This window comes from Tachyglossus aculeatus, chromosome 9 (assembly GCF_015852505.1).
Source record: "Tachyglossus aculeatus isolate mTacAcu1 chromosome 9, mTacAcu1.pri, whole genome shotgun sequence".
In the NCBI taxonomy this organism is placed as follows: domain Eukaryota; kingdom Metazoa; phylum Chordata; class Mammalia; order Monotremata; family Tachyglossidae; genus Tachyglossus; species Tachyglossus aculeatus.
Window position 1 is genome coordinate 20,607,717 of NC_052074.1, and position 13,932 is coordinate 20,621,648.

Below are 13,932 nucleotides of genomic sequence, written 5' to 3' on the forward strand. Positions count from 1 at the left end.
ACACTTTTCAACATATCAACTCTCACTTAATAAGGATTCATTTGAATATGAAAACGTGAGCCTCTGCCAAATCTTTAAGGGACCCAAAAATGAAACAAATAATTTCATGCAGAATCTTTCAGATGATTTCAGAGCTATTTCTTTACTAGAGAAGAAAATTCATATATTTATCCCACAGTGCCATTACTCCGATTTCCTTAGATCCTGGTTAAGACTCTTTATTTATAAGTTTTTAAAAATTGCTAATAGAGAATGAATGAGCCCTATTAGGTTAATTTTATGCCAGAAAAAAATAATTAATTAAAAAAGGTGCAAATAGCACTAATTCTTAATGAGACACTTTGAACTAAATATTTACAGTTCACTACCAGGCACATGGGAAAACAACTTAAACCCCTTACTGGCAATCATGATAGTTTTAGAGTTTCCTCCAAGGCTATCTTTTAACAACCACGTCAAAACAGAGTCCCTGTAAGGCACAAATACTTGCTTCTTCTTTACAAGAGGATTTGCTGCATCCTGAGATAAATCAGCTGTGGAAGCAAAAGAAAAAAAAAGGCAATAATTATCAAGGCTGCTTCTGTAATTTTGATTAAAAGCCTTCAAGACATGATGTTTACTACGTTACTGCTCCAAGGCAATACAGTACCATTATACATAAAAGTGAATTAGCAGAAGTGAAGAGACATACCTAAGGCAGAAATGACATTTCCCAGAGTAACAAGGGATTTGTTAATATTCCCTCCTTCCTTTAATCTAACCCCTGTGGCACCAGTGGCATCTGCTCTCTCACTTCCAGCAAGATCCACCAAATGGATCTTGCTAACTGTTTCACATGGCATTTCAGCATCAAATTTAGCCTGAGGTAAAATAAAAGAACAAAATTAAAAGGTACAAAAGACTTCTGGGTTGTTTATGCATCCAGCTTTAATTACGCCTACACGTCTCTATGATGTCTCTTTGGATACGTTTTGATTTTATGCCTGTCTAGATAATGGTGAAACTTCAAAAATAAAGTTTAGCTCAAGTATCAAAGAAAAGAGAGTAAATGGCAAGACAATGTTACATGTCATAACCTAACCCTTGTTACTCAGTTTAAGACAAATTTGCTTCAAATAGGGTCTTGGGGATTCTAAATATACCTATGCTTTCTGATCTCACAACCATAAATATCTCTAAACAATTACTGAAATCTTACTCAAGTGTGAAATTCATTTTAAGGTTACAGCAAATACTGTAGTTCACATATTCTGAAGTCACTCTATTGGCTTCAAGGTTAAATCAAAGGAAGTGAGTTCCTTATAAATGAAGAATTCTTCCCTAACTTTTGCAGTTTACATAGCAAAATAATTTTAATTGTTTACTTCTGTTTCTTATCAGAACTATGGTGACCTGTATCTTTTTCTTGATAAAAAAATACTCTGTCCAGTCTGAATATCTTTTTATCTACAACACACAGAGCAAATGCTTTGGCACATATTAAAGGCTTAATCAATGACATTAATTGCACGCTTACAGTGTGCAGAGCACCCGACTGATTACTTAGGAGAGTACAATATGACAGAGTTGGTAGACAGTTCCCAACCCACCAGGAACTTACAGTCTAGAGCGGGAGTCAGATATTAGAATAAATATTACTATTAGTATTATTTTCACAAAGAGTGGGTACTAATATGCGCTTCCATAAAAGGAGAGCAACTAAAACTTGAATCCAATGGTTTCTTTACAGTTCCATATTCCTAAAGCTGCAAAAAACTGAAGAGCAGTGTCAAAACACAAAACGACTCAGAACATATTAACGCCAAGAGTTGACGATCAAATTCTGAGCTTGGTCTTTTCTGGAGGTACGGAGAACTAATTTAGATTTAGTGTGAAGGCCTTCAAGAAAAGTTTTCACCATCTTTAAGTATGTGACTCGAAGTGTTTTCTAGTACTAAAAGAATGGATTTGCAAAATACTGCCCTTCCACTTTTTGCGCTGCTTATGCCAGCTGGAGAACTTTTCAGACAACTAAAAAGTTGTCCCTTTCAGCAACTAGGGACTTTAACCTAAATTTAAAGGGAATTTCTACATCGTAGCCTTCTTCTACATTTCCTTAACATTATTTGGCTTTTGGCTACAGTGAATTCTTATTCTGGTATTTTAATCCAATTGTCACACTCTACTGGGGGAGAGCAGCTAATGGTCCTTACACAGTTATGTCTCACGGCTTCCGGTTGATTTGAGACTCAACCCATTACATCCCACAGAGTTTGAAATAATGGAAACTTCAGCTTAAGTATAGGAGCACATACTTATGCCTAATACAGAGTTAAAAACTGCTGAGTGTTTAAGGTACACATGAAGACATCAAATTATTTTGATTGGAACCACTGAGAAACTCAGCAAACATGACTTGTTTAATCCTGACAAAAATAACTTTCATCCTTTCCCAGAAGCCATTATGACTAACCAAAATAATTAATCCTTATATCAGTAGAGCCATGATAGTTACTGGAGACCACTTCATCTTCCTTACCTGAGTAAACTTGATTGTGAAAATGGCATGAGATCTGCTACTAACATCATTCATTCCAGTTGCAGCTGTAGTGCGATTTATATTCCCTGCATCCATTAGTTCTTCTACATCACCATAATTCTGCACTAAATGTTTGGACAAATCTAAAACAAATCAAAAACAATGAAGGCGAGTAAACCTATCTATGAAGGGATACACTTATTTGGATCCACATTAAACTTTCTGAACAATTGGTTCAGAAGAGGTCTCAGTGGCTCGCCTCCTCCAAGCAGCCTTCTCAGACTAAGCTCCCCTTTTCCTTAGCTCCGCCTTCCCTCCGTGTCACCCTGACTCGCTCCCTTTGCTCTACCCCTCTCCCAGCCCCACAGCATTTATGTATATATCTATAATTCTATTTATATACACTGATGCCTGTTGCCTTCTAGACTGTGAGCCCGTTGTTGGGTAGGGACCGTCTCTGTACATTGCCAACTTGTACTGCCCAAGCGCTTAGTACAGTGCTCTGCACATAGTAAGCACTCAATACGATTGAATGAATGAATGAATTGGTACCATACAATAAACAAGAACACTCTTCTTGGGTTTAGGGAAATTAATAATTTGTTTCTTCTGTGTATCTATTTTTTAAGTTAATCTAAGATTAAATCAATTTAAAAGAAAACACCATACCTCATGGTTTTCCAGAAAGTGTCAGGTTAATGGCCATCCATTGTAATGTATGGGGTCGACTTGGTGCCCATTGGTCAAACCAAAGGATGATAAGAGTATAGCTATGTTCCTTCTAACATCCCCAAATTTCCCAACAATAACCTCTGATAGAACTTGCATCCATTAATTTTTCCAGACCTTTCTTGACTCTGTTGATATACGTTCTACCTGTAAGACTTCCCTTTAGTTAAAAATTCAATTGTCTTACAATTTCCTGTGCAAGAAAGTCATTTCTCTTGTATGCCACTTGTTTTTCTCAGAAAAAGCAGTCACATCCAACTCTGGTTAACAATAAGCTAAACACACTCCCAAATTATTTCACTAACCATGGCTTTAGGTTTAACATGACTTCTTGCTAACTGAATGGAAGTTATTCCATTTTTTGATTCACATCTCAGATCTCTCAAAATAAAAAATATTCAAAAAAACCCTTCCATTGGGGTCACATTTTTTATTTGCCATTATCATATATTATATAACCTCATAAAAATACTTGGGAAGTCCAGACCTACTAAATATATCCTCTTACCTTCTACGTAAGGTCCTTCTTTTGGATGTTCACGAACTCTTAAATTATAGGTTTTGGATGATTTCCGCCTAAGGAGGTCTCTTACACGTTCATTATAAATTTCCAGGTAGCTAAAATTGAAGATAGTTTTGTATTCAGAACAGTTTGATCCAAATTTGGACTCAACCATGGTAGTACTAGTATTTAAATAAATAGACAGTGCAAAGCACAGTTCTAAGTATGGGGGAAAAAAACACATGGATGAGAATTAAACTCGGTCTCCAGCCTCCAAGGAGTTTAAAAATCTACCGGGGGGGTGGTAGGGGAGAGGGAGAAATGGCAATGGACATATGGACATATAAGGAAAGAGGAAACATTAAAGACACAAAACAACAAGGTCAACAATAAACACAAGAGCAGAAGGGTGCTAAAGCTAGAGGATCAGGGTATCAGACTACTCATTACACTGTCCAACTGTCCCAATACTCAGAGATGCAGCCAGTCTCTGCTGTCCCATGTTCCCAGAATTGGCAGGGCATGCTACACTACTTTTTATTAACAATTTTATTTTTAAAAATATTTCAACCAGTTAATGGTGAATTAACTAGTTTTTTGGGGAGTGATCAAAATAAGATTGCTTTAGGCACATGGAAAAACAGTATACTCCTTTTTTTGTTTGTTTTTCATGGCATTTGTTTAGCTCTTTTTATGTGTCAAATACTGTTCTAAGCACTGGGGTAGATAAATAATAATTAGGTTGGACGTAGTTCCTGTCCTGCATGGAACTTACAGTCTAAATAGGAGGGAGAACAGGAGAACTGAGGCACAGAGAAGTTAAGTGACTTGCCCAAGATCATACTGCAAGCAATTGGCACAGCAGAGATTAGAACCCGGGTCCTCTGATGACTCCAAGCCTGTGCTCTTTCCACTAGACAACACTGCTTCTCAATTCAATCATAATGTGTATTTCCACCTTGTGTTTTGTCTAGGACACGGTTTAGGAATTAGGGAACTTTCATCCAACATTGCAGGTCTATTTGGATACACTGTACTAACGGAAACATCAGAACTGTGTCAAAAATAAATGATGTATGGGGCTGTGCAGATGGTGTTGGACACATTTAAGCACCAGAATGCAAGCTGCCCCTTAATTCCAGGTTCTTCCACAACACAATCCTGCCAGGAGAATTGGGTGTAATGTGATGTAGATGGTCTTGAAAGTAAAGGGCATGCCTAATAAGGAAAACTGCTGACTAGGGCTCTGATCTGACATCATCATCATCATCAATCGTATTTATTGAGCGCTTACTGTGTGCAGAGCACTGTACTAAGCGCTTGGGAAGTACAAGTTGACAACCATTCAGAGCTCCATATGGACCCACATTCCTCCAAATTTGACACCAGAAGGCAACCACAGAAGAACCAAAGTGGTGAGCCTGCCTCTAGTTTCTGAGCTCCTCCTCTAGACCGTGAGCTTCTTGTGGGCAGGACATACGAGAAGCAGAATGCTGTAGTGGCCAGAGTAACAGGCCTGGGAGCTAGAGAGTCATGGGTTCTAATTCCGACTCCACCACTTTGCTGTGTGACCTTGGGCAAGTCATTTCACTTTCCGGTGCCTCAGTTACCTCATCTGTAAAATGGGGACTGAGACTGTGAGCCCCACGTGGGACAGGGACTGTGTCCAACTCGATTTGCTTGCATCCACCCCAACACTTAGTACAGTGCCTGGCACATAGTAAGCGCTTAATGAATACCATCATTGCTATATGCAAACTCTACTGAATTGTTCTCTCCCAAGCTCCTTGTACAGGGCTCAACCCTCAGTGAGCACTCAGTAAATGCCATTAACTGACTGACTCAAAGGCAGAGTTTCTGTGCCAGGAAGCTGAAGTATTCAGTGCAATATGAGCAATTCCTGTGAACACATTCTCAAAAAAAAAAATCCCAAGGGAAGCACAACACTTTCAAACCCACCTGACTTCAGTTCTAAAAGACGCTTCATCCCATCTTGTAGTTTCCCCTATTCGACTGAAGAGCCCTTCACAAATTCGAGGTATTAAGCCAGAATCACCCTGTAATGAGATTTTTTAAAAATAAACTTCTAAGAATATTTTAATTCAATGAAATAATTCTATAAATGTATCTGCTGTCAGTGGTTTAATCCTGGATTATGAGTATAAAGAGACTAATTATCTAGTCTTCACGCCTGATGGTCCAGGATTTAGGCATGAGTGATGAGAGCCATATTTGGAAAGAAATAGAGTGATTAAATGACTACATTTGGACAAGTACATAAGGCAAAGATATAAAATCCAAACATGGTTACTCGGAGTTTAATTCATGAGGAATTTTTACAAACAAAATCTAAATAAAACAACTGGAGGTGAGGGCATCAGCTCTATTCAAAGAGAAGACTTACAAAAGGGCAAAGAGCAATGAAGCAGTAAAGATCATCCCCCTTTTAGACTGTGAGCCCATTGTTGGGTAGGGACCATCTCTATATGCTGATTTGTACTTCCCCAGCGCCTAGTACAGTGCTCTGCACACAGTAAGCACTCAATAAATACGATTGAATGAATGAATGAATCATCAAGAAAAATAATTCCAGATTTATTTAGGTCTTATGTTATCATATTAATAATAACAATGATAATGATAGTATTTGTTAAGCACTTACTTTGTGCAAAGCACTGTTCTAAGTGCTAGGGGGGCTACAAGGTGATCAGGTTGTCCCACGTGGGGCTCACAATCTTAATCCCCATTTTACAGATGAGGTAACAGGCACAGAGAAGTTAAGTGACTTGCCCAAAGTCACACAGCTGACAAGTGGTGGAGCCGGAATTTGAACCCATGACCTCTGACTCCAAAGCCCGTGCTCTTTTCACTGAGCCACGCTGCTTCTAGAGTTGACAAAGCAGTATTCTGAAACTACCTCATCCCTGCTGTCTTCTACTCAAACCCGGGTGTCTAGCCCAAGGCAGTAGGAGCACAGGGACAAAAGATCACTTTGGACTTAACATTAAAAAGAAATGTGAGCCCGCTGTTGGGTAGGGACCATCTTTATATGTTGCCAACTTGTACTTCCCAAGCGCTTAGTACAGTGCTCTGTACACAGTAAGCGCTCAATAAATACGATTGAATGAATGAATGTGACACTAGCTAAAGAAACAAAATTCCAAGGAGGTACTCTAGCTCCTAGTAAATCCGGGGGCTTCGCCAAAGGTGGATGAGATGGCTCTGTGGGCTGTTTTTCATGATTACATCTGTAAAGGGTTGACTCTAAAAGATGCCTTTATGTGACAGATTATCTCACAAACACAGAAATATTACACCTGATTGCTCTGGCAATTGAGACGTACTGTCAAGAACTATATCAGCCCTCTTTTTTCTGCTCCAAACAAGTGCTTAGCAATACGTTGACAAAGGCACAGACCTGGGTATTTTTTGTTCTTGACAAAAACAACTATTTTTTTTGGACTCCAGTGAAATTTGACAACCAATAAATGCTAGCTTCACTACTTAGCACTGTTCTACCAAACTATTTTTTTAATCTGAAAAAAGAATCAGAGGGCATATTATTTGGCTGTAATTAAATTCTGACAATACTGCCAACTACAGGTACAGTCTCAAGTGTATTGTTTTAATCTGAGAATATTTCTAAACCAAACAGTCATTATTTTCTATTTATCCACACACAGTACAGCCTCAACAGTTTATAAATCCATTACGTATATAAATAGTAAATTTACTCTCTGCTTTTTGGATGAAGAGAGCTAAAAAAAACCACAAAAAGATAAAACTTAAAATGACAGAAAGGTGTTTCTTGAATGGAAAAACATTAAGAAGATTTTGTTCAAATAATTGCCAGAGAAAAGGGAAAAAATGACTCTTTGCCCTAGGGTAGTATTTTTTGGGGCCTTTAAGAAAGACTAACTAACAGTGGACTGGAATCCATTATTGATTTTCGATTCCCTCAAAACTATTTTTAATTAAAAATCTTTTAAAGGAAATTATCTCTGCCTTACTACTGTGTCTTCTCTTATTTATAAAGAATGGTCATATCAAGAAACCAACTTAGAAACTGTTGAGCAGCTCATGGTGGACATTATCAATCCTAAAAGGAATGCAATTATAAGTGAATTTTTAATTATTATTATTATTTTGTAGACAAAGAAAACTACATACAGTATTTCCCATCATAGTGTACGACTTCCCAGATCCAGTCTGTCCATATGCAAATACACAAGCATTATAACCTTCAAATGCAGATTTCAGGACATCGGTGCCAAGATTTTTGAAAACCTGAGAACAAAGCAAAAAAGTTTGTTTTTCTTAAATAAAACAGCCACAAATTACTGAGTATCACTATGCTTTTATTTGACACCCTGTAAACCTTTCTTTATTTTCATGTTACTTTAATCCTTTTTAATCAACTGGTTAGGTTTACACAGGATAGGCCTAGATTTTTTAAAATGGTCCTGGGCAATTTTAGATAAATACCCAAATGTCTCAAAATTGATTCTATTTTGCCTCCCTGAAACTGTTCCTCAACTTTCTTGTTTAATTTCCTGGACTTTAAAAAAAAAATGGTATTTGTTAAGCACCTACTATATGCCAGGCACTGTACTAAGTGCTGGGGTAGATACAAGCTAATCAGAAAGGACACAGTCCTTGTCCCACATGGGTCTTAATCCCCATTTTACAGATAAGGTAACTGAGGCACAAGAAGTTTAGTGATTTACCCAAGGTCATACAGCAGACAAGTGGAAGAACTGGGTTTAGAACCCAGGCCCTCTGTCTCCAAGGCCTGTGCTCTATCCACTAAACTACACTGCTTCTCCTATCCAGGCTTCTAGGTCCAGGTTGTAGCATTCTCAGGATAAGTTCAGTTTTTGTCTCCACAGCATTCTGGGACTCAATTTTACAAAATTATTACTTCATTTTACGTGATCAAACTCTTCATTTCAGAACCTCAGTTTTCTTCAAAAGTAAAATGGGGAAAATATTTGTTATCTCTCTCTAAAGCTTATACTGGACCAGGATATACTTAGGTTAAAGAAGAATATCCTGACTGTGAGGCTTGGACACTGGATTCTTTAGGAGATGGCAGGAGGTCTTAAAAAATAAACTGGCAATCACTAGTATTTCCAGGCTGTAGCAGCACAGTCCTACATTAGGCACTGAGGGGATTATAGAATAACAGGATGGTCCAGCCCTCAAGGAACTTAGGACACAATAGACAAGGCAAAAAAATTTGCAAGCTCTCATATACTAGGGATAATTTAATAGTGGTTTTGTCAGAAGAAAGAGGCCACAAGGGAGGAAATCAAAGGACTAGCAAATTCTCTAGCTTCCTCCTAGTTCTGAAACTATTCTCCCATGTGCTCTGGCAACTCAGAAGTACTATAAGAAAAGCGTTTACTAAATTTAGCCTTGGTCCATTATAGCCTTTCCGAATCCAATGGCAATTTACAGTCTACGGGCTTATTTCAAATCCCAGGCTTTGAAGAGCAAGAATGCAATTTAAAATAACTGGAGCGATTAACATAACATTCACAAAACAAATACGGTTGTTCTTTGCATTCAAATATTATGCTACAGACCATGATTGCTATACTCATCATACATGAGTGGCAAATAGCTAACACTGTACAAATAGAGCCTGCCAAGCTGTTTATATGAAAATACATCAACTGCCTGAGAATCACCAACATGCGTAGAGGTAACAGTGAGACTGTTTTTTCCCTTATGCAGGTTTAAATCCCCCAGTGCCACAATCACTCCTGGTCAACAAAGTCCTTCTGGTGTATTTATTTCATCTAGACATTAGAAGGCCATATTCTTATTAATAATAATAAGTAATAGTGGCATTAAAATAATAATCATAGTATTTTTTAAGTCCTAACTATATACAAACCACTGTACTGGCATACAAATACAAAATAATCAGGTTGGACACAGTTCCTCACATGGGACTCAAGTTTAAGGACTCTCCTTGGGGGTTTAGGTTGAGCAAAACTTTGAAGGAGAAGAACTCGTGATTATACCTAGATCTCCAATCAGGAGATTAGGAGAGTCAACTGCCCAAACATAAGGAATGTTGTAGATATAATAAACGAATAAAAAAGACGGGTGGGGAAATTGGAGGGTTATTTCCATGTTTCAGCAGAAGGAGTATAATCCAGTATTCCTCAAGATCACTAGTCAATCAATCGTATTAAGCATTTACTATGTGCAGAGCACAGTACTCAGCACTTAGGAGAGTACAATATAACAAGAGATATTCGCTCCCATGGCTTCAACTCTATCATCTCTATGCTGATGACACCCAAATCTACATCTCTGCCCCTGCTCTCTCTCCCTCCCTTCAGGCTCGGGTCTCCTCCTGACTTCAGGACAGCTCCATCTGGATGTCTGCCCGCCATCTAAAACTCAGTATGTCCAAGACTGAACTCCTTATCTTCTCTCCCAAATCCTGCCCTCTCCCTGACTTTCCCATCACCCTGGACAGCATTACCATCCTTCCTGTCTCACAAGCCCACAACCATAGTGTCATCCTCGACTCTGCTCTCTCATTCACCCCTCATATCCAATCTGTCACCAAAACCTGCCAGTCTCACCTCCGCAACATCGCCAAAATCCACCCTTTCCTCGCCATCCAAACCACTACCTTGCTGGTTCAATCTCTCATCCTATCCCGATTGGATTACTGCATCAGCCTCCTCTCTGATCTCCCATCCTCCTGACTCTCCCCACTTCAGTCTATACTTCACTCTGCTGCCCGGATTATCTTTGTGCAGAAACGCTCTGGGTATGTTACTCCCCTCCTCAAAAATCTCCAGTGGCTACCAGTCAACCTAGGTATCAAGCAAAAACTCCTCACTCTCGGCTTCAAGGCTCGCCATCACCTCGCCCCCTCCTACCTCACCTCCCTTCTCTCCTTCTACAGCCCAGTCCACACCCTCCACTCCTCTGCCGCTAACCTCCTCACTGTGCCTCGTTCTCTCCTTTCCCACCGTCGATCCATGGCCCACGTCCTCCCCCTGGCCTGGAATGCCCTCCCTCCGCACATCCGTCAACCTAGCTCTCTTCCTCCCTTCAAAGCCCTACTGAGAGCTCACCTCCTCCAGGAAGCCTTCCCAGACTGAGCCCCCTTTTTCCTCTCCTCCTCCCTATCCCCCCCACCCTACCTCCTTCCCCTCCCCACAGCACTTGTATATATGTTTGTAAAGATTTATTACTTAATTTACTTGTACATATTTACTCTTCCATTTATTTTGTTAATGATGTGCATCTAGCTTTACTTTTGTTTATTCTGATGACTTGACACCTGTCCACATGTTTTGTTTTGTTGTCTGTCTCCCCCTTCTAGACTGTGAGCCCGTTGTTGGGCAGAGACCGTCTCTATATGTGCCAACTTGTACTTCCCAAGCACTTAGTACAGTGCTCTGCATGCAGTAAGCGCTCAATAAATACAAATGAATGAATGAACCCCACCCCTTCCTTCATATGCTACTCCAAAATTTTCTCATCACTCCACAAAATATACTTGTTCTTTGCCTTACATCTAAGTACCAAATGTTTTCTTCTTTAGCATTTGTAATGTTGCCCATGTCTGCCAGTGTTCTAGGCATTTGTCTGTTTCTGGATTACTTGTCTGATTGCAAGTTACTTTAGGGCAGAAACTAGCTACCTTTATAAAATGTCCTATAAAGTGCAAATGTGCAGTCAACAGATGCTTCTGACAATCAATTGTATTTATTGAGCACTTACTATGTGCAGAACACTGTACTAAGAGCTTAGGCGAGTATAACATAACGATAAAACAGACTTGGTAGACACATTCCCTGCCCTATATGCCTGAGGAGCTACCAAATCTGGGTAAATATAGCTGCAATTCAAGCAATTAAAAAAACAGAAATTAAAGGTACTTACCACAGCAAAACAAAAAGCAATGTGCACATGAAGTGGACACTAACTACTATGGACACTGATTCTTTATTTCATGATGAGGCAACAGTGACATTGAGCAACAACCTGAGTGTTTGAGAAGCCCCATTTAGGGAACAATAGCTCACCCAACTCACATGTGGCTCACCAGAGAAGCAAGTGAAAATATGTGTGTGTACACACACACACACACACACACACACACACACACACACACACACACACCCTACCCCCCCCCCCCCAACCCAACCCACCCTTCTCACGGCTTCCAGCCCCAACCCCTCTGAAATCTCCTTTCTCATAGCTTCTCACATTACTACTACAGGTCTAACCATAACTTTCAGAGTTCCCAAATAAACATATGCACTTCCATTGACAGCAAAAGTACCATTAATTGCTAGGTTTATGAAAATTATTATTTTAAAAGGTACAAAGATTTTTGAGGCAGGGGTATGCAAAATAAAATGCCCCTTCAACCTGCTACATGAAAAAACATACTAAAAAAGCATACCATTTCTTGAGTTATGTAATTAGGACTTTTACTGTCAGCCGAAAAATAGGAAAAGTCATAGGTAAAGGTTTTGGTCCGTTCTCTTCCAGTATCCCCAGATCCTCCTTCTGGTATCTAGAAAGGAAAAAAGAAATAATAATTTTCATCTTAGGCATGCTAACTACTCCTCAGATAGGATGCAATTTTCATTTGAATTCAGAACATTTTCAAAATTCCTTTTAGAGAATGTGTTTAGAAGACATTCTGGTTAACTGAATGCCAACTAATATATTCAAATGGCTCAAATACTGAAAGAATCAGCAAGAGCTCTTCAGAGAAAAGGTTCTTTAAATCCAAGGGCCCGTACAGCATTCTGATCTACACTCTGGAGTTAACATAATAGCTGAATTCTGGGATCCCAGCAGGCAGGGGGACAGGGGAGCCCCTAAACCCTCCAACCTCAGTCCAACATCTGATCCAAAATAGCAGTGGAGCGAATGGAGGGAATAAAAGTAGAGAAGGATGAGGAGGAGGCAGAATAATAATAATAATAGTGGTATTTCTTAAGCACTTACTGTGTGTCAGGCACTGTACTAAGTGCTGGAGTGGATACCAGCAAATCAGGTTGGACACAGTCCCTGTCCCACGTGGGGCTCATAGTTTCAATCCTTTAGGCTGTAAGCTTGTTGTGGGCAGGGAATATGTCTGCTAACTCCGTTACATTGTATTCTCCCAACTACTTAGTACAGTGCTCTTGTTGCCGACTTGTACTTCCCAAGCGCGTAGTACAGTGTTCTGCACACAGTAAGTGCTCAATAAATACGATTGAATGAATGAATGCTCTGCACATAGTAAGTGCTCAAAATGTACGATTGATGATGATGATGTTGCGGGAATGGTGGGGAAACTTATGGGAGTTCGTGCTTGAAAACGTCTACATTAGCCTACCTGTAATTTACTTTAGCGTCTGTCTCCCGAACTATACTGGAAGCATCTTAAGTGCAGAAGTCATGACAACTAATTCTAGTGTACTCCCTCAGGCACCAAGTACATTGCTCTGAATATAGGAGGTGCTCAATAAATTCAATTGATTGGCACCAGAAATTTTAAAAAACAATCTTTAATGGATTATAGACTCCTTGAAAACCATGGCTCTCTTCTTCTTCCTTTGTTAATACCCTAAAGTGTTTCTGAAACTGCTTTAAAAAGAACAGTTTCATGACCATAGTTGCTGCTGCCCCCTGCGTACAATTTCCTCCTGAAGTTCAAGCAAGACAGAAAAGAGCCTCATGGCCTAAGGTGGTAGGGCTTAGGTAGATCTTCTGATCCTAGAGGTATAACAGTAGGACTCCAAAAGGGAGCTGAAAAAACTTGCCTTTAAGTTTGTGATTGTTGTTTTGTTTTTTTCCATGTGAATAATAAACTTGGCCTCCAAATCCTTCTCCCTGCAAACGGAAGAATACAATGTGTTAGGCTAGGAGCAAACATTAAAGACAGAATTTACATGCAGTGAGAACTACTATACTGACATTACCTACCTTTTCCATGGGCACACTCATGATCACTGATTCTCTCCCTTCCATAGCATGGGAGCCAAATATTTAACCTTATTTCACGGGCATACTGAATCAGAATCTACTTTCCAAGTCTTACACTCTTGCCAATCAGAATCAATCCAGTTTTGAGACTCTGCCTGACACACCTCTTTAACAGCAGATAAGCCAGTCCTTGAAGCAGGAATAGACTAAATGACAAAGG

At 39.5% G+C, this 13,932-nt stretch overlaps 1 protein-coding gene across 6 annotated transcripts in view; it reads right to left on the reverse strand.

Annotated features, from left to right (window-relative positions):
* The window catches only part of KIF16B (kinesin family member 16B), a 215,270-nt gene that overhangs the window by 180,162 nt on the left and 21,176 nt on the right, over positions 1 to 13,932 (reverse strand). For all 6 annotated transcript variants that reach the window (XR_005452325.1, XM_038751766.1, XM_038751765.1 and 3 more), the window contains exons 2-9: positions 13,550 to 13,619; positions 12,196 to 12,309; positions 7,920 to 8,036; positions 5,709 to 5,806; positions 3,756 to 3,865; positions 2,519 to 2,661; positions 692 to 860; positions 402 to 533 (exon numbers count right to left, since the gene is read on the reverse strand). Coding sequence is in view for 5 of the 6 variants with exons in the window: in XM_038751766.1 (XP_038607694.1) it covers positions 402 to 533; positions 692 to 860; positions 2,519 to 2,661; positions 3,756 to 3,865; positions 5,709 to 5,806; positions 7,920 to 8,036; positions 12,196 to 12,309; positions 13,550 to 13,619 (953 nt within the window). In the remaining variant the exon portion in view is untranslated. The remainder of the gene's footprint in view (positions 1 to 401; positions 534 to 691; positions 861 to 2,518; positions 2,662 to 3,755; positions 3,866 to 5,708; positions 5,807 to 7,919; positions 8,037 to 12,195; positions 12,310 to 13,549; positions 13,620 to 13,932) is intronic.